The 19209-nt window shown below is 39.1% G+C and overlaps 1 protein-coding gene across 1 annotated transcript in view; it reads right to left on the reverse strand.

Annotated features, from left to right (window-relative positions):
- Window positions 1–19209, reverse strand: part of card11 (caspase recruitment domain family, member 11) — a 369647-nt gene that overhangs the window by 105423 nt on the left and 245015 nt on the right. The window contains exon 7 of the mRNA XM_072559295.1: window positions 11050–11229. Coding sequence (XP_072415396.1) covers window positions 11050–11229 — 180 coding nt within the window. The remainder of the gene's footprint in view (window positions 1–11049; window positions 11230–19209) is intronic.

Below are 19209 nucleotides of genomic sequence, written 5' to 3' on the forward strand. Positions count from 1 at the left end.
ATGACAGATCCCAAGGTGGTTACTCTTGGACCTGAAAACCATTCAGTCTACCTCAGATTAAGGGTAAGATATTTCAAAAACATCATGAATCTTTAAAGCTAACTGTTTCACACTGCTGCTCTGCAGTAACAAGACCAGTGGTGTTGGCCACCAACTGAATGCTGCTGTCAAGCCAAAGCAATGTTCTGCCTATCACACAGATGTGTAATGTGTAATATGGTATATTCAGCACAGGTGTGATGTGGGTGAATAGGCCATAGGTCCCATGACTGGTGGATCGTACCAAACAGCATATCCCTTTAGCTGGTGGCAACAAAGTACCAACTTTACTCAACCAGTTCGAGTTGCAAAATTTGCAACAGTGTCCAACATTAACGGTAATTCTGCAAATGGAAAACATTTGCTGGATGATCTGGAATATGCACAGAATTACACTGACAACCAATTCAGAATTGTCAGTCAAGATCTCAGCTTGGTCCATCCTGGAAGCTATATACATCAAGACACAGAGCCCCTTGCAGACAATAAGAAAATGTAACAAAAAAAAACTGAAGAACTGTGGATGCTGGAAATCAGGAACAAAGTCAGAAATTGTTGGCAAATCTCAGCAGATTGATCAGCATCTGTGGAGAGAAAGCAGATGTTTTGGGTTTTTGAAGACCCTTCTTTAGAAACACGCACATGTTCTACTGCCATTTTCTGCTTCATCTCTCAGGGAAAGGCCCTGACCAGTCAATCTGCCTGCTTTAAAATTCAGACAAAGCATGGCTGTTAACTGTCAATCATTATTACTTGGTAAATTCTCCATGATAACATCTCTGTCAATAAGAATGTACTTTCCAACTAACCAGCATTGTCCCTTCAGGCTGTATGTTGTTCTTCCCCTTGAACTGGTACTCATGCAAATTGTCCTCAACAGTGCAAGACAAAATTGTATATTTTGTCAGCAATAAAGGTTCTGTTTGACCAGATGATGAATTATGACATTTATGAGATGGGCATTTCCAAGGCACTGTTATATCTGAGTCTCATTGCCAATTGCTATGTGAAGGTAAAGTCACCATAGCCCTCATGGACCACAAGATGGCTCACCCATTAGAAACAGATTAGAAAGTGTTGGCTTAACCTGAGGGTCACCATGCCTCATGCAAGGGGATAGGTTGAGAAGGACAGTTCTTCATGGTATCCTCAGCAGTGGTTTGAACCCATGCTGATGGTATCACTCTTCATCACAACCGAGCCATCCAGCCAACTGAGCTAACTGACCCCTATTTCTATAATGTTAGTTATTCAATTTTGCCTAAAAACAAGGTGGGGCTTGTTATAAGGTTTCCAGTAGGTCGCTCAATACAGTTCAGTCACTTGGACGGTTGAGACAGAGACAGAAACAAGCTCCATGCAGGAAACAATAGTTCAGCTGGACTGTCGAAATGTTAACTCCACTGGACTGAGTCTGCGTAGTTAGGGACTCAGTAATCAGTCAATAGATTTGTGCTTTTAAACTCAGGCAGACGTTCAAGGAGTTAAGGTCAGATCTGCAAAAAGGTCCTGGGAGCTATGGGGGCTTGGAAAAAGTAGTACGCCACTAACAGCCCAATGCAACAGTGAATGTTGGGTTGAAAATCCACAAATACTAATTACTTAGCGCAACTGAGCCTGATTAGAGCTCAGGAAATCAGCCCGAGGCAGTGCTGGCTTGAAGAAGCTCACTGTTTGTGAAAAAGCTGAAGTTGTGTCTGAGATGAAGTGTTGGAACACAGTTTCTAAGAGTCCAGAGGAACGTCAATCCAGGGAATGAAGGTGAACCATGAGAGCATTAGCAGCTTGTCTGATTTTACATCATGCTACATTTGGGATATTAGAATTTACATCATATCTGTCATGGTCCAGTCTTAAGTTTTTCTGTCAATAATCTTTGCTTTCAAGTTTTACTGGAGTAAACTAGTTTTTGCCTTGTTTGCTCACTGAACTAACTTAGCTGAACTGTTTCTGGTATAAATCCAGACACAATCAAAAAGCTATCCAAATGGCCATACAATCACTCCAGTTAAAATTGAAAAATTGCGATGCCTATGTGGGAATGGGACTCAATGGAAATTGGTGCACCATGCCAATTTTGGTTGTTGCAAAATGCATATTTCATCACAATTCCTTTCTGAGAACATCAATTTGTCTGATGGTATCCGCATTAGTTGCCTAATGTTCTGAGTCACAAGTTCAAAACCTCCTTAACTTGATATGTGAATATAATTGGGGAAAAAGGGATGGTTATAACTTTCACTGATATTGTAAAGTGTGTGATATTGGATTAATAACAAAAATTCTATCAACTTCTAAAAAAATAAGGAGAGGGGCATTACAAGTGGTTGATATAGATGCTGCCCACTTTATGCAATAGCCAGAATTTACAATTACCTCAAAAGCAGATTCTTCCCTGGATGGAGAAAAATTGGAGTCACTGTCGCTCACAGCACATTGCCAAACAATACCACATGATCATGAATCTCTTCAATTTTCTTATTCAATTTTGACCGAGTACTTTAACTATAATACAAGAAATCATATAAGCAGGTACTCTTCTTTATTTCTTTCATGTTTTCATTGTCTTGTCAGTGACAGATTGTTGGCATTAGCTCCAGTAATCCTCCAAGTATTAAATTAATCCTTATTGCAAAATAGTAGTAGCACTGCACTAACATTAGTCTGCTCAGTTATTACAGACATTACTGGCCTTAAGATGATCATAACAGGTCAACCATAGAAGATGGCAGCATTAGGACCCTCTAGGCCAGTTTAAGACAAGAAAATGCATCCTGCAGCAGTTTACATTGTTCCCTATGTACAGAATAGTGGAGCTGCATTGCAAATCCTGGAATAGTTTCAAACCTGTGATTGAATGATATGGTTCAAAAAACCAATCATAAACTGCTCAAGATTTTCTCTCATGGTTTATGATATCAACTGAACAATTGAACTGACATTATCATCTTCTAATCACATCAGGGATTCAACATTCCTTATGAAGTTCACTCCATGTGGCCATGGCCTGTTGTTAGTCCAGGTTATCAACTAGCCTACTAAAAGTTTTTAAGACGTAGAATAATGCATTGTCTTACTAAATGTCTGTTGTTCTCGATAAGATGTTGGAGCCTCTGTGGAAATGGATGACAAAAAGGCTCTCAGACATTTTGTATAATATTCTGAAACATCTAATTGCCAGATTATCATGGATAAGTTTATCAGATACAGGCAAATTAATTCCACATAAATGGATGTAAATCTATGATTGATTCGTGAAATATCCAGAAACATCGTCTTGAAAATATACGTTTTCACACTTTTACATAAAACCCACTTTCTTTCAGTATTGTCCATGTGTCATCACATTTTACATTGAGCAAAAGATACCAGCACAGTCACCACTGGGATCTCATCAAAAAAGATTATGCTAACAATGATATACTTAATGCAGAGCTTCAGTTATGAGTAACACACTTATCGCTGATTCAGGAGTTGTGGATTACTACTGATCAGGATTACCGACTCATTGTTACATTGCTATTTGTGAGAGCTTGCTGTACGTAAGTTGATTGCTATGTTTCCTCATTTAAAACAGTAACTATTCTTCAAAATACTTCATTGTAAGTAAAGTACTTTGGTAAGTTTTGAGGTTGTGAGAGGCACTATAAAAATGCAAGTCTTTGTTCTTTCACTGCTTTTTTGTTCCTGGATAGGTCCTGATGCAGCATCTGGCCTCAACCTAATTCTGCAGTCACACTAACAACAATTGATTTGTGTCCTTAAAGCGGAGGGTGCTCTACTAATTTGCCAATTCATCCTCACTGTCCAGAAAGAAGATATCTCTGCACTGTCAGTGTTGTCTCATTCGCTTTTGTGGTGCTGTTTCATGTTGGTTAGTTGCAGTCAAACTATGGACTTTAATTGAACTTCCACCTCTGTAACATCATGAAGTTCCAGTCTAGTGAGCCCATGAAGCAAGAAAATTGTTCATGATGTCCATGGAGCAAAACTTCATGTTGGCAAATGGGGATTGACTGAGGACAAAGTTTAAAAGAATACATCCCACATACATTAAAAAGCTGTCTTAAAAACAAAAGGATTGGCTGTCAATACTTCCTTAGTGATGATTATAGAATAATGCTATTAATTTCATATATAGGATTTCTTTATATAACGCTTAGCTAATGAGCAAGTATTACTAGTTATTTGGCTTGGTGTTTACATCAAGTAAATTATCACTAAACTCTCTTCGATTAGAAAGGAGAGTTGAACAGATGTGATCTCACCTGAAATGATAATAGTCTAACAAGATAATTAGAATCTTGTTAGTAATATCCCAAGACCAGAACAGATCTGTGTAGACTATTTCCAGATCTAAGAGACCAGTACAAAATGTTTTAAAAACCAAATGAAGCACTATGTAATTAAAGTAGAGATGCTGGGCCAGGCAATGTGTTGTAACTGCATGGTGTGGGAGATGTGAACTCCATTACCTGAACACCATTTCAGGAGGCAGTCACACCTCTTAGATTAACCATCTTGAATTCAGTCAATGGTCAGGGACAGGAGGGTGTGATTATGAATGAGCGATCCAAAGGTGGTGCTGAAAGAGCGTCAGCCCTTGTACTTGTCTAACAGGTTCGAGATTATTGCTCCCTGTGTGGATGAGAATGCGTGCTGTAGGGAGGATGAGCAAACTTGACCATAGCACCGTGGTACAGGGAGTCATTCAAGTGAGGGCAGAAAGGCGAAATGTAGTTGTAATCAGGGATAGAATAGTCAGTCAATTAGACACTATTCTCAGTGCTCAGGATTGAGAGACCTGAAGGCTGTATTGCCTACCTGGGTTCAGGATATTTTGTGGACTGCAGAAGAAGTTGGATTGGGAAGTGAAGGTCCAATTGTTGTGGTCGACATCGGTACAAATGATATGGGTAGAAAGAGGAAAGAGATTCTGTTGAGGGAAATGTACAGTGACAGGCTAAATTAAAAAGCAGAACCAAAAAAGGTCGTAAACGCTGGATTACCACTTGAGCCATGAGCAAATTGGCACAGGGTCAACAAGGTTAAAGGAAGTAAATGTACAGCCTAAAGATTGGTGTAAAAGAAACGGGTTCAAATTCATGGGACATTGACATCAGTACTGAGGAAGGAGGGAGCTGTTCTGATAGGACAGTCTCCACCTGAATAATGCTGGGATCAAGTCCTTGTGAATTGCATAACTAGGACTGTTAATAGGACTTTAACCAAAATGGAGGTGGGTGGGGTGGTGGTATGAAAAATTATGGAAGAAGTTAAAGTGGGGGAAAACTCAGCAGAGATTAAAGTTGAAGAGTAAATTATAGGACAGACAGAATGGAAAGGTACAGCAATGTAACTTCAGACACAGCAGGCGAGGGAATAACTATGAGAAGGGGGTAGTCAATGCAGAACAGGGTATTGTACCTAATGCATACAGTATATGAAAAAAAAGGTAAATTAGCTAGTAGTATAGTTTGAAATGGGCAAGTACAATGCTGTGCGTATCACAGAGACACAGTTGCAAGGGGATCAGGGCTGGTTAATATCCAAGGATATGCTTCTTATTGAAAAGACAGGCAGATGGCAGAAGGGCGGGGTTGTCTTGTTAGTAAGGAATGAAATTAAATAAATAGCAAAAAGTGATAGAGCATCAGAATGCATCACATCTGTGTCAGTATTGTTGGAGTAGGTTCAGTTGGCAATTAGGAAAGTAAATGTGATGTTCGCATTCATTTCAAGTGGGCTAGAGTACAAGAGCAGAGATTACTGCAGAGGCTCTGGTCAGAATGCATTTGGAATATTGTGAGCAGTTTTGGCCCTGTACCTAAGGAAGGATGTGCTGGTCTTGGACGGGGTCCTGTGGAGGTTCACAAGAATGAACTCAGAGATGAAGGTCTTATCACATGAGGAGTGGCATTCGATGGAGTTTAGAAGGACGAGGGGGGGCTGAGTGATCTTGTTGAATACTGAAAAGGGAGCCTCTACTAGAGCCCTAATGCAGCGGGTATGGAGGAAGTGTTTCCACTAGATTAAGAACTGACGGCACAGCCTCACAGTGAAGGGATGATCCTTTGGCACTGAGATGAGGAGGAATTTCTTCACCCAGTTCATCTATGGAACTCACTGCCAGAGGGTCATTGAGTGCATTTAAGACAGAGATAAATCAGTTCTTGATTGCAAGGGTATTGAGGGTTACAGAGATAAGGTAGGAGAATGGGGTTGAGAAACACATCAACCACGATCAAATGGTACAGTAGACTTGATGGTCTGAATGGCTTATTCTGCTCCAATATCTTATGGTCCAATGGAATTACGACTGCAACTGTTTTGAACATTCTCATCAATCTGATAACTATTGATGATGATGATGATATTGTCAATGAGAACAGGATTAGGCACCATTCAAAAAGAGACAACTTTATCAGCACAGAAATGTCTGGATAAGATATTGCTGGTAATAAATCATACCTATTATATCTATACTGTACTTTCAAATTATAAGGAGATCAATGATTTTAGTTTTTGCCTTTGTAATTTACAATTTACTTCCACAGAAGATTGTTGAAAGATAATATTTCAATTTTGTGTGAGTTAATTGGTATATCAGACTAGATTTTAGATGATACTCTCAAAGGCATGCCAAATCATTACAATTCAATGCTAATTATTGGTCTACAGAGCTAGAGTATTCTTTTTTCATCAATTAATAAAGAATGTTTATGAAGTTACTGACTAGTGAATGGGTGTATATTCGAATAACCTTTAATGGTCTGATTGATGCTATTATAAGACCAGAAGGTTACACTGGTGTTTAAATAACCCGATCATAAAGTCCAGCCTGTCATTTCATCAATAGGAGTTCATTTTAATGCTTCATTAGAACTAACTACAATCACATTAACATCTTGTTTGTTTTTTGATGTTCAACAAAATAAATCAAATGTTAACCATTATATTAATCATGTTAACTGCTTCATTTTGAAAAGAGGTCCTGTTGGTAAGGTCTATTCTTGATCCAAATGTGAATAAGAATTCACGAAAAAAATACAGAATGTTCTCTGTCTGCAACACTCGAGCAACAAAAAAAAAGTGCATTTTGATCTCAAATTATAAAACCCATTGTTAGTCCTGAAGCTAATTTTAATGTTCCTTATACAATATTAAGTCTGAACATGTGATGTTGACAATAAACAACTGGATGCATGGTCATTGAAGTACATGGGATCATGGAAGAAAGATAGCAGAAAGTGCAAACCTTTAGCTACTTTGGTTTGGTTGAATTATTTGGCTGAGGTGTTTGACTGTCTCAATCAATATAATTTGGCTTTCAATTCATTTAATCTGGTCAGAGACTAACTGAATCAGAGCTGACACAGTCAGTCAGTCAGTCATAGGAGGCCAGAGTTAGAGGACCATAGGCCAGAGGCTGGGAGTGATAGACAATGTTATTTTGAGTTGGACAGCTCAGACAATCAAGGGAATTTGGAACAAGAGCAAGAAATTTGAATTCAGCAGAGGCACCTAGTCAAAGTCAAAGCGTGAAGGACAAAGGAGCGAGTAAACCAGGAAGCAAAAGGTGAGCTACTAGTCTAGTTGAAGCCTATGTAGAATAAAGTTCAGAGATCAAATGTGGGAAAATGTGGTAAATCAAAGAATCCAGACAAGGGAAGAAAAGTACTTACATTGGAAATGTTCAACAGCTTGTGACAGGAAAGATTAGACTGGGTTGTGGACTACTGAACAGTTCTCAATGACAAAGGCCTCCTGTCTTCTAATTATTATGTGCATAGCCCCTCAGGGAGCTGAACAGCTTGGGAGTATAAATGTTTTGGAGAAGCTACCAATCTCTGCAAGGGACCAAAGCTGTCTCTTTTGTTTCCAGTGAAAGTCATCTTAAGCCTGAAGAAATGCAGTTTATTTTTGCTCAGCAGTTGCTGTAAACCGTGACTTTTAACCAATAATCCAGACACGTTATAGGTATGGACCAGTCCCTTGTATGATCTCCAAGCAAGTGAAAATATCCAAGGAAGTTCAAATCAAGCAGCAGCACATCCTGACAGACCAAAAGTTGCGTCTCAGTGAAGCAGATGAACAGGAACAATTGAATTGCTTTCCTCATCTTTTCTTCCACCCATCTTACCCAAGTTTTGTTTTCTGCCTGCATGTGTGTATAGGGGGGAGTTGAGATGGGGATCACAGTTTTAACTAGTCAAATTATTTGCAGACAATTCGTAATTGTTTATCTATAGTTAGGGGTTATTTAATTGTAATAAATAGCAATTTTTGCTAAGTGTAGAAACCTGGTTTTCTGCCAGCTTAGGTCTGAAAAAGACAGAAACTGAGGAATTCTGAACACTTCTTAAAATCTTTAACTTTTACTGAGGGAACAGCAAGGCTTTAATTCCAGCATGCTACTCCAGTCAGGTATAACACAGGTAAATGACAGTTTGTATTTGTTCCATCCAGGATTAGATTATTTAATAAAACAAAGAACTGCAGATGGTGAAAGCCTAAAACAAAAACGGAAAGTGCTGGAGCAATTCAGCAGGTCTGGCAGCATCTGTGGAGAGAAAAATAATTTTTTTGACCCTTCATCAGAACATAATGGTTCATATTTGGTTTTTGGTAGGTGATCTTTCCATGTTAATTAAGTTGTTTGGTTATTTGTGACAAGAATCATGTAATTAATGAGGTAATTAGTAAATTGGTCTGATCAGTTTTGGGAGTGCAAGGTACACATGATTTGGAAATGTGAAAACAATTAACTGGCTACAAAAATTAAGAGATAAATCTGTGTCTTAAACTAAATTGAAAACTAAATGGCTCTATAATGTCCCACTAATGTTCGAGGAACTCCCTAAAACCATCATTCCTGCTGATTAAAACTATTTTGAAACAGTGTAATGTAATGAATATTATAATGTTGGTTCAGGTTACCCAGCTGTTACCAGTTGAGAGATCTGAATCCATTAAAAAGGTTGTGAATTCAAGTCTAACTCCAGGGAATTGAGCACAAAATCCATGTTTACATATTCCAACAGAGTACGGAGTTGAAGCAGTACTGAAAGAGCACTGCATTGACAGAAATGTTATCTTTCAGATGAAATATTAAACCAAGGTCCCATCTAACCTTGCAGGTAAATGTAGAATTCCCATGACATTATTTCAAGAAGTGTAGGGGAGTTCTGCTATATTGTCTGGACAATATTGATCCCTCAACCCACATTTCTAACACAGAAGGACAATCTGGCCATTTATCTTATGTTGTGAGAGCTTGCTACATACAAAGAACCTGCCCATTCCTGCATTACAACCACTTCTACACTTCAAAAATACTAAACTGTCATAATTTCTTTTGAATGTCCTCAGGTTGTGAAAAGTGATGTATAAGCAATGCAAATTGAGTTTTGAAAAGAAATAGATGTATTTTAAAGTAGATTTAAGAATCTGATCATTGAATTGTACGGTACAGATGAGGGCCTTCAACACATCAAATCTGCACTAATACAGAAACTATTCTAAACCTGCACTCATCCCAATTCCCAGCATTTGTGCAAAGTCTTGATTTTTGACATTTCAAGTGCTTGTCCAAGTATTTTTTAAAAAATGGTTGTGAGGTTTCCCAGCTCAACTACCTTCTCAGGCAGTGCATTCCAGAGTTCACCTGCCATTCTCCAGGTGAAAAGCCTTGTCCAAAAATCCCTTCTAAATCTACTGCATTTCACCTTAAAATCATGTCCCCTTGCTATTGAGCCTTCAGCTAAGGGAAACAGTTTCTTTCTATTTACCCTGATCTCACAAGCTTATCCACCTCAATCAGAAAACCATCCAACCCTCCCCCCACCCCCCCATCCCCACAACAATTTTCTCTGCTCTAATGAAAGTAATGTGTTTTTGGAGATTGGGGAACCACATTAGAGTGACCAATAAAAGTCCCCATATCTACATTGCAACAATGACTAAGTTCTGGTCTCCCTGAAAGCGTGAACATTTTTTCTACATCTACTCTGTTAACTGCTACTCAGCCTTCATTATTCTAGTCAGAAGTGGCCTGCCTGTTTCATTCTTGACCACTCAGCTCTAATGCCGGGAACAGAAAAAGCTACAGCGCTGTGTTGATGAATTCCATTAAAAGAGAGTTGAATGAATAACTGATTTGAAATAGGATGCAAGATCAAAATGAAATTTAAAGATAATGGAGATTACAATCATTGCTCCGCTCTTGAGGAAAAGGGCATGTTGTTACCTGTTTAACATGTTCCAAACAAACTGTGCAATTAAGATATGGAGACGAGGAGGTATTCTAGAGTGTATTTAACAAAATGGGAACAGTACTGAATACCGATCCATGACAATACATTTTCACATTGCCCTGAATGGTGTGTGATGAAGGAGGCCAGAGGATACCTTAACAAATTTTCCAAACCTTAATAGGTTTCTCATGAAATGCACCCTTCCATCCATCAGACACTTACTTTCCTGGATTATAGTACTGAAAAGCTCGTCACCTGTGCTACCAATACTTCTGTTTTAGACTGGCTGCAGGAAGCCTTTTGAGTTGATGCTGTTGTCACAGTAACAGCAGTTATCAGAGTCCCTGACATTGTTTGAAATAATCTGAACCATGCCCTGTGATGGGAACGAGGGCTTTCAACGTGTGAAAAATGACAGATTCAGCGAGATGCTGAAACGAATAAATTGGCAGTATGTTTGGAAGCATTCCATAGATTGACTGGCAGAGGTTCAAAGTAGGACGCAAATGGCAGCTCTGTTTTCTAAGCAGAAGGTTATTCAGTTATCACAGGCACCAGGGAGTGCAGTCATCGACAAGCTCATCAAAAGGTACTTAATTGCTGCCGCACTGACTCAATTGCAGGTATCCTATGGTTTAAAACGGCAGTGAAGCTTTTCATCTCTAAATCCAAGTCTTGTTTCCACAAGGAGGAATTGTATTTTTTTATATGCTTATTTGCAACAACATTTTGGATTAATGTTGCCCATAGTTACCTGAATGATTGATTGCAGCTCCTGAACTTTGGTCTTTAACATTTCATTCTCTCGTTCTAACTCCAGCACCTGCTCCTTCCTCGGCCTTTGCTCAATGTCATTTTTCAGTTTGAGGGATTGATTGCGTTCCAATTTGCATTCTTCTTCCACCTTATTTAACCTGTGCTTCAGCTGATCGATCTACAGCAATGTGGATACAAGAGAGGAAAGAACAGCATGATTCGTAGCAAGCTTTTAATGGAAATCAATCATTGGAAAGCAACAGCAGCAAATTAGCACTAGAAGGCAGCTACTCTAATCCCCTTGCCTTGTATCCTGTTATGCAGTTTGCTGTTCAAATACTAATCCAGCACCTGCTTATCTGATACCATTGTTTGTGTCCCATTAATCACCCTTAGTAATGCTTCATGTTGAAATAAATAACGGTCAGCTTGCAGAATTTTATTAACTAACAACAGCAACTTGAATATTTTCAACCTACTGAACAGAATCATATGAAAGAACAGGAGTTGGCTCATTAAGAATCTGTCTCCTTTCAATAAGGTCATGGTTCATCAGTATTTTAACTCCATTCATGTGCTTTGGTTTTATGGCCATTGCTTAACAATACTCAGTTAAAAATTTTAAACTTGAGGTTTATAGACACCCAGCCTTGCTAACATTTTGGTAAGAGATTTTCAGATTTCCACCATCACTTACCATTACCCTCATATGATGCCTTGAAAGACTAGCTTCAATTTTTCACGATTTGGAGATGCCAGTGTTGGACTAGGGTGTAGAAAGTTAAAAATCACACAACACCAGGTTATAGTCCAACAGGTTTAGTTGGAAGCACACTAGCTTTCGGAGCACTGCTCCTTCACAATCACCTGAAGGAGCAGCACTCTGAAAGCTAGTGTGCTTCCAATTAAACCTGTTGGACTATAACCTGGTGTTGTGTGATTTTTAACTTCAATTTTTCAATATTACTCCCTTGCTTTTAACTCTTCCCCCAGAAGAGATGCATTCACTTAGCTAGCCCATGAACTCCTTTAATCAGCACTGCTTCATTGAATAATATTTGGAAATACTTGGTCTTATGCAAGAAATGTTGAGCACGTGCCCAAAACGTTAACACTCAAATGAAAAAACAAACAGTACAGAAAGTGCTGGAGAAACTCAGCACGTCTGGCAACATCTATGAAGAGCAAAACAGAGTTAACGTTTCAAGTCCAGTGACTCATATTTAGAAATAAAAGGAGTTGAAAAATTATTTTTATCCTGTTGATAAAGGGTCAGGGGACTGGGGAGGACTGAGTGGATCAGATAATCAGGCTGACATAGACAAAGAGAATGCTGATGAGCGTAAAGGAGACATAGATGTAAATATACGTGCTTTTGGTCCATCTCGGACTCTTCCCTTCCCTGATTTAACTTCTGTTTCTATTTCTGGGGATGGGCTGTCCTCTGATATACATTCCAAACCCATCAACTCCCACAATTACCTTGACTATACATCCTCACTTCCTGTCAAGCCTGTTCCATTCTCCCATTTTCTCCATTGCAGCTGTTCTGTTGCTGCCAGCTTTCACAGGTCCTCCCGTTTCCTGAACCATGGTTAAAGGGGGTCTGCAGATGTGTTCAACCCATTTTCCACACTTCTGCGCTCACCCTTACCCCTCCCTCCCAGAATAATGTAGGTTGCTCCTTATCCTCACTTACTACACCACCATCTCTGCTTTCAAAGGATCATCCACAGCCATTTCCACCACTAACATTCATTCTATGACACTTTGGTCCACATCTCTATTGCTCCTAACACATCTTCCACCCCTCCCCCCCCCATACAAATGCCCATGCAAATACTGAAAATTTAATATATGCCCTTTTACCCATTCCTTCCTCGCTGTCCAAGACCCAAACATACCTTCCAGGTGAAGCATTACTTTAGTTGTACTTCTCTCAGTCCAGTCTACGTTATTTGTTGTTCACAGTGCAATCTCCTCTATATTGGTGAGACCGAATACAAACTGGGTGACTGCTTTGGGGAACACCTCCACCCTGTCTATAAGAATGTCACCCCATCATTCTAATTGCATGCATGTGAATTCATCATCTTGCTCTCACATGCTGACGTTTGTGACCCAGCCCAGTAAATTCCAATACAAGTTGGAGGAACAGCATTTCGTTTTGCATTGAAGCACTTTACAGCCTTCAGGACTTGACATTGATTTCAGTAACTCCACAGCATGAACAATTATCCTCCAATTTTATTACCAGCCACTCCTTTTCTCACCCAATGTCCTCATGACATGGATTTGTTCTCAGCAAATCCAACATATTTTCAATTATTCATATCTATTTGTGTCTTGATCTCTTCTTCACAGTCTTTTGCTCTGGACACTGACACCAACTGATTCACTTGCTCCCCTCTCCCTCTATCAGCAACATAAAAAACATAATTTTCTCTCCCTTTTCAGTTTCAAAGAGTAAGTGGACTTGAAACATTGACTGTTTCTCTCCATCGATACTTCCTGACCTGCTGAGTTTCTCTAGCACTTTCTATTTTTAGTTCAGAAAAATTAATAGTGGTTATCCAAACCATTGCCACATATGTGGAAATAAACACTGCAATTTTGGGCTATGGCTGTTAATTAATTTCTAACATTTATCACGAGAATAATGCTTAGGAACAGATCCTTGCTCATCGAAGGGATGGAAAGGGGGCAAAAAGGAGAGTCAGGTTAGGCTTTATCTGTTTGTAGTTTACAGCAAAACCACTTCCCTTGACTTAAATACACTAAGTAGCAAACATCAGAAACATCTCTTTCACAAGATTGCAAAGAAATAGTGAACATTTAGAAGTTCTGTTCAGTGGGTAGCATCCGTCTGCATTTTTGAAAGATATTCACAGTACCCTCAATAGTTCAAAGTAAAACTACATCTTCGAGATATGGGAAAGGGGAAAATCCAAAACTCATACCTCCATTGTCAAATTAAACCATCAAAACATCAGTGGTATTAGGTGAACTATAACTGACGTCAGTACTTCCTGATCAGTGATTGGGAAAATATTGAGACAGGGCGCTTATTCTCAATTATTTTTCAGGAACTTGACTTGACAGAGGTAGCAGATGCGTCAGAACCTACCAAATGCAGGTTCCCCTCCAAGCCATATTCTATCTAACTTGTAACAATATTGCTATTCCTTGACTGCCAACAGGTCAAAATTTTGGAACTCCCCCTTCCTAACACCACTGTGGGTTTACTTACACTACATGGACTGCAGCAATTTGGGAAAGTAGCCCGCCATCACCTTTTTAAAGGTAACTATGAATGAATAACAAGTCCATATCCTGTAAAAGAACATTTTTAAAAATTCTCCTAAAGTTGTTCACATGTCGAGGTTGAAGTAGTCAAGATGGTATTTATTGTCAAATGTTATTTTCACTGAAAAAGTATTAATGGTTTCCCCCCTTGTGGTGATTGTGTTCCCACAATACTGATGGGTAGATCATGTATATGGATCTAAAAGGATTAATACTTAAGCACCACTCACTGTGATGTCATCTTGCCTTGCGGACAGAACAGCTTATGATCATCAAGGAATAAGAATCCTCATCATAGCCTCTTTAACAAACTCTACTATATCAATCACTTAGAAGTAGTTGCTAACATGTAATAAAATACTTTTTAAATAAGAGCCTCTTCTAGTTAGATCATCCCCAATGTTTTTCCATTCCCACACAAGACCAAGCAACCCCTGTAGATTCTTACACTGAAAGAGGATGGTTGCAGCAAATCTAGTCTATGGTGAACAGCGGTGTGGATTCAATTTAGCTGCTTCATACAGCATGCTGCAAACAGTGGTGAAAATCTGAAGATTTCTCAATATCTTCAGACTCCACTTTGAGTTGTCTATTTATGCAGACTCAGTGACAAGGAAGAACTGAACATGAAGAAAGTTGCAGAAAAAAACCTGTGTGACCAAATTCAACACAGAGGAATACAATGGCATAAGTATTGTAAGTGCTGGCAAAAGACATACAACAACAGCAGGAAAGTTAGGAACTCCCTGAAGGATAATTAGCTGACATAGTCTGCATTATGTGGTGGCAATTTGTCGGAGCATAACCTGAGTTAGGGATCAGCTGGAGAACTAATGGAAATGAAGATTCCATGGCTGAAGTTTGAGACTCTAGGTGGCAAGGGACACAGCTGAAAACCAGTCTCATAGGCTGGGAAAGCAAAACTAAGTACTTAAAGCTCAGATTGAGTGTCATGGCCATAACAGATGGTCACCAAGTGAAACAGCTACAGCAAGGGAAATCAAGGCTCACAATAGCATTTTAAACAGAGGATGCAAACCATGGGGCATCATTAAACCAGAATAAAAAGGAGCAAAGGGACAGCCCAAAACAGTCGTGGTTGAACAGAAGAGTGTTAGGAGATATTCATTATAATGTTTGTTAATATGGGGAGTATTTACTTAAACTAGAGAGACAGAATGGGAATTATTCTCGACAAAAGCCAGGAAAGAAATAGAGATCATTATTCAAGCCACTAAAAATGGAAATCTTCCATGAAAAACCATTAAAGAAGCAGCATTCATCTCCTTAAATCATAAAGAGCAACAAGGCGACATTATTTATTTAAGCTGCAGGCAGTGGTTTTCACTTAGTAAAGTCATGGACCCAGCAGGAATCATCTAGTTTACTCAAAGATATGAATTTTCCACTTGATCACAAATTAAGGGGAACCCCTGCAGTTCAAGAACGCAAAGCAATAGCACTGCTATTATAGCAAAGTAAAAGCCTATTATGCAATGAAAATAAAAATTCACATTGGGAAGACCTGGCATCAGAAATAATATTACTAGGAAAATGTAAAAACAGGAATGGCCCACATAGAATATAAAATGGACATCTTGAAGAAATCAATTTCTAAGATACTGTGATAATCATTTAGGATCTTGCACTCTAAAGTAGCGGTAAATGGGGTATTTGGAATTTCAATGTTGTAAAAATCAAATTTTTAAAAATAAATATCAGAAAGTAATTTTGAACAAGGAGTTTAAAGTGGCTTTTCTCAGAAATCATGTGACTTAAATTAATGACCCAACAAGCTGATTACTGATTATTGTTGACTTGAGTTTCTATGACTGACAGAACAATGAACAGGGACCAAGCACCAGGAGATATGCTGTTTAACAACTTAAATGTCTCAAGTGTATTTCTCAGTGAGACACAGCCATGAAGAAAGTCACATCTGGTCAATGTGCAGAGAGTTGCTGAAAGCTAACACCTGCAGCTGCATCAGTTCAATAAGATTCAGTTTCAGGGAGAACTTGTAAAGTGGATATAAAATTGGCTTGACTATAGGAAACAAAGCGTGGTGGTGGGGTTTTATTGGCCTGGAGGTCTATGACCAGTGGTGTTCCAAAGAGATCAATGCTGAGTCCACTGTTGTTCATTATTTATATAAATTATTTGGATGAGAATTTAGGAGGCATGGTTAATAAGTTTGTGGATGACACCGAAGTTGGTGGTATAATTGACAGTAAAGAAGGTTACCCAAGATTACAAAGGGATCTTGATCAATTGTACCAATGGGCTGAAGATGGAGTTTAATTTGGATAAATGCGAGATTTTGCATTTTGGTAATGCAAGCAAGGGCAGAACTTATACAGTTAATGGCAGGGACTTGGGTAGTGTTGTCAAACAGACATACCTAGGGTTTCAGGTAATAGTTCTTTGAATCATAAATACACAACGTGGTTAAGGTGGTCCTTAGCAGGCTTGCTTTTGTTAAGTAAGACCGTTAAGTATAGGAGTTGGGATGCCATGCTGGGGTTGTACAGGATACAGGTATGGCCTCTTCTGGATACTGTATCCTGCTCAAGGAAGGATATTATTAAATTGGAGAGGGTTCAGAAAAGATTTACCAGGATATTGCCAGGTCTGGAGAGTTTGAGTTACAAGGAGAGGCTGGATAGGCGGAAACCTTTTGCACTCAAAGAAGTGGTTGAAGAGTACTTTATGAATGTTTTAAAAATCATCAGGGGCATAGATAGGGTGAATAGCAAAGGTCTTTTCCCTAGGGTGGAGGAGTTCAAACTAGGGGACATATTTTAAGACTAGAGGAGAAAGATTTAAAAGGGACCAGAGAGGCAACTTTTTCACACAAAGGCTGGTTCACATGTGGAATGAACTACTAGAAGAGGTGGTAGATGCATGTACAGTTACAACATTTAAAAGACATTTGGACATGTACATGAATAGAAAAAGGTTGAGCGAGATATGGGCCAAATGTAGGCAAATGAGACTAGATTGGTTTGGGAAACATGTTTGGTACGGACGAGTTGGACTGAAGGGTCTGTTTCTGTGCCACATGAATCAATGACTCTTCAAATTTTAAAGGCGCGCACTCAGGAAGTCAGGCTCTGTGAGAAGAAACCAGAGTTAACCTTTCAGGTTGATGACCCTTTATTGGAGGCACATCTGATGGGCTAGTTTTAATGTTCTCACGTTGGCTGGTTTGAAGGTGGGGAGTAAGGCTTGCATTAAAGCTCGTGGATTGTTTGTCCACTGCCTATCTGCTCAAATTTATCCCCATTGCAATTTTACCTATTACAAGGGTAGCATCAGGCATCCCTCACAACTGAGCTAACTGAGGCCCGAGGTTCCTTAACCCTTCACAGCTGGGTTAATCCAGCAACAGAAAAGGCAATGCAGGTTTCCCTTTAATGGGCTAATGGTGGGCGGCAATTCTTTACTTATCTGAATACCCTCCCAAGCTGTTACTGCATCAAAAAAATTCATAATTCATATGGCGCCTTACATAATTCAGCCTGCTAACTCTACTTCTCCTCACAGATACAGCCTGACCTACTGAATGTGTTTAGCAGTTTCTGTTTATTTCTGCTCTATCCTGGCTGAAACCTATCCAGTTCAGGTTCTGCTCATGAACGACTAGCCAGGATGTTAACGATTGGGGATTCAGGTAGACTGACCCCACAGATGGTTCTGGCAGGGATAGCTCCTGAGGCGCCTGCTAAATAGCAGGACAATACTCACTGCCCTGGTTCACAAGTGAAGACTGATCACTTAGCCAAAATACTGAAATTCTTTAAAAGTGCAAAATCCTTAAGCAAAGATAACATTGTTTCCTTGACATTTCCACATTGCTGTTTGTGGAGCATTGCTGTAAATTAAGTGACTAGAAGTGTTGTCACTGTTGTAAAGTTGGAAATGCGACAGCCAAAAATTGATTTTGATATTCTGAAATCTATACAAATCTTTTTCTTTCTATTCACAAATGAGCTGAAAGGAAAAAATAACTAAAATCAGATTGGTACGTCTCATCCAAGTAGAATTTTAAAGTTCAATTCTCATTCATCTAATGACAAAATGACACAGGATTGACATGTGCCTGGACAGAAACTGATTATACTGAAGAACCATTAACCATATTCTTGATTAGTGGAGACTAACATACCAGTCCTTGGCTGTTCATATTATTTTGAAATGGCAAAGGGATGTACTTTGTTGATAACATTAAGTTGTATGGCCTGGGAATCCAGTCTGTGTGATGGGTTAAGGAACAGTGGAATTTTAAACTGAACTTTCACAGGCAAGTTCACATTGGTAAAGGCAATATCTATTTTGTGCAGGGAGAGTGGGTTCCATTAAAGTTCAAACCAGCTCTCAGGAATAAATTAGGGAGCGTTCCACAAGCAAGTAAGCTGTCAAAATACCAGGAAATGGCAGCCCACTCACAAATATATGCTTCAAACAAACAGAAGTAATTAAAATAACTAAATTGATGAAAACAAAATGCCAGCAGGATAAAACCACCAAATATTATGTGGGGTTTTTATCAATTATACACTGACACCGTGTTATCTTGTGTTGGCTGCTTAGATGGTGTCACATATTCAAACTTTCCTGGGAAATGCACCTTAACATGTTCAAAAGCTTGTATACTCCTGTGACTAAGAATATGCTGACAGTTAAGTTTAACTCCTGGTACGGCCAAACATATTGCAAGGTGGAAGCCAGAGAGAAGGCCAGTCCACATAACCTTCTGTCTTGGGCTGTCAAAATGACAATACTTTTGGTTTCACAGAGTCAAGAGGGATTTGTTACAGGTTTGCAACTGTGAATGTTGCAATCAACTGAA

Source organism: Chiloscyllium punctatum, chromosome 40 (genome assembly GCF_047496795.1).
Source record: "Chiloscyllium punctatum isolate Juve2018m chromosome 40, sChiPun1.3, whole genome shotgun sequence".
NCBI lineage: Eukaryota > Metazoa > Chordata > Chondrichthyes > Orectolobiformes > Hemiscylliidae > Chiloscyllium > Chiloscyllium punctatum.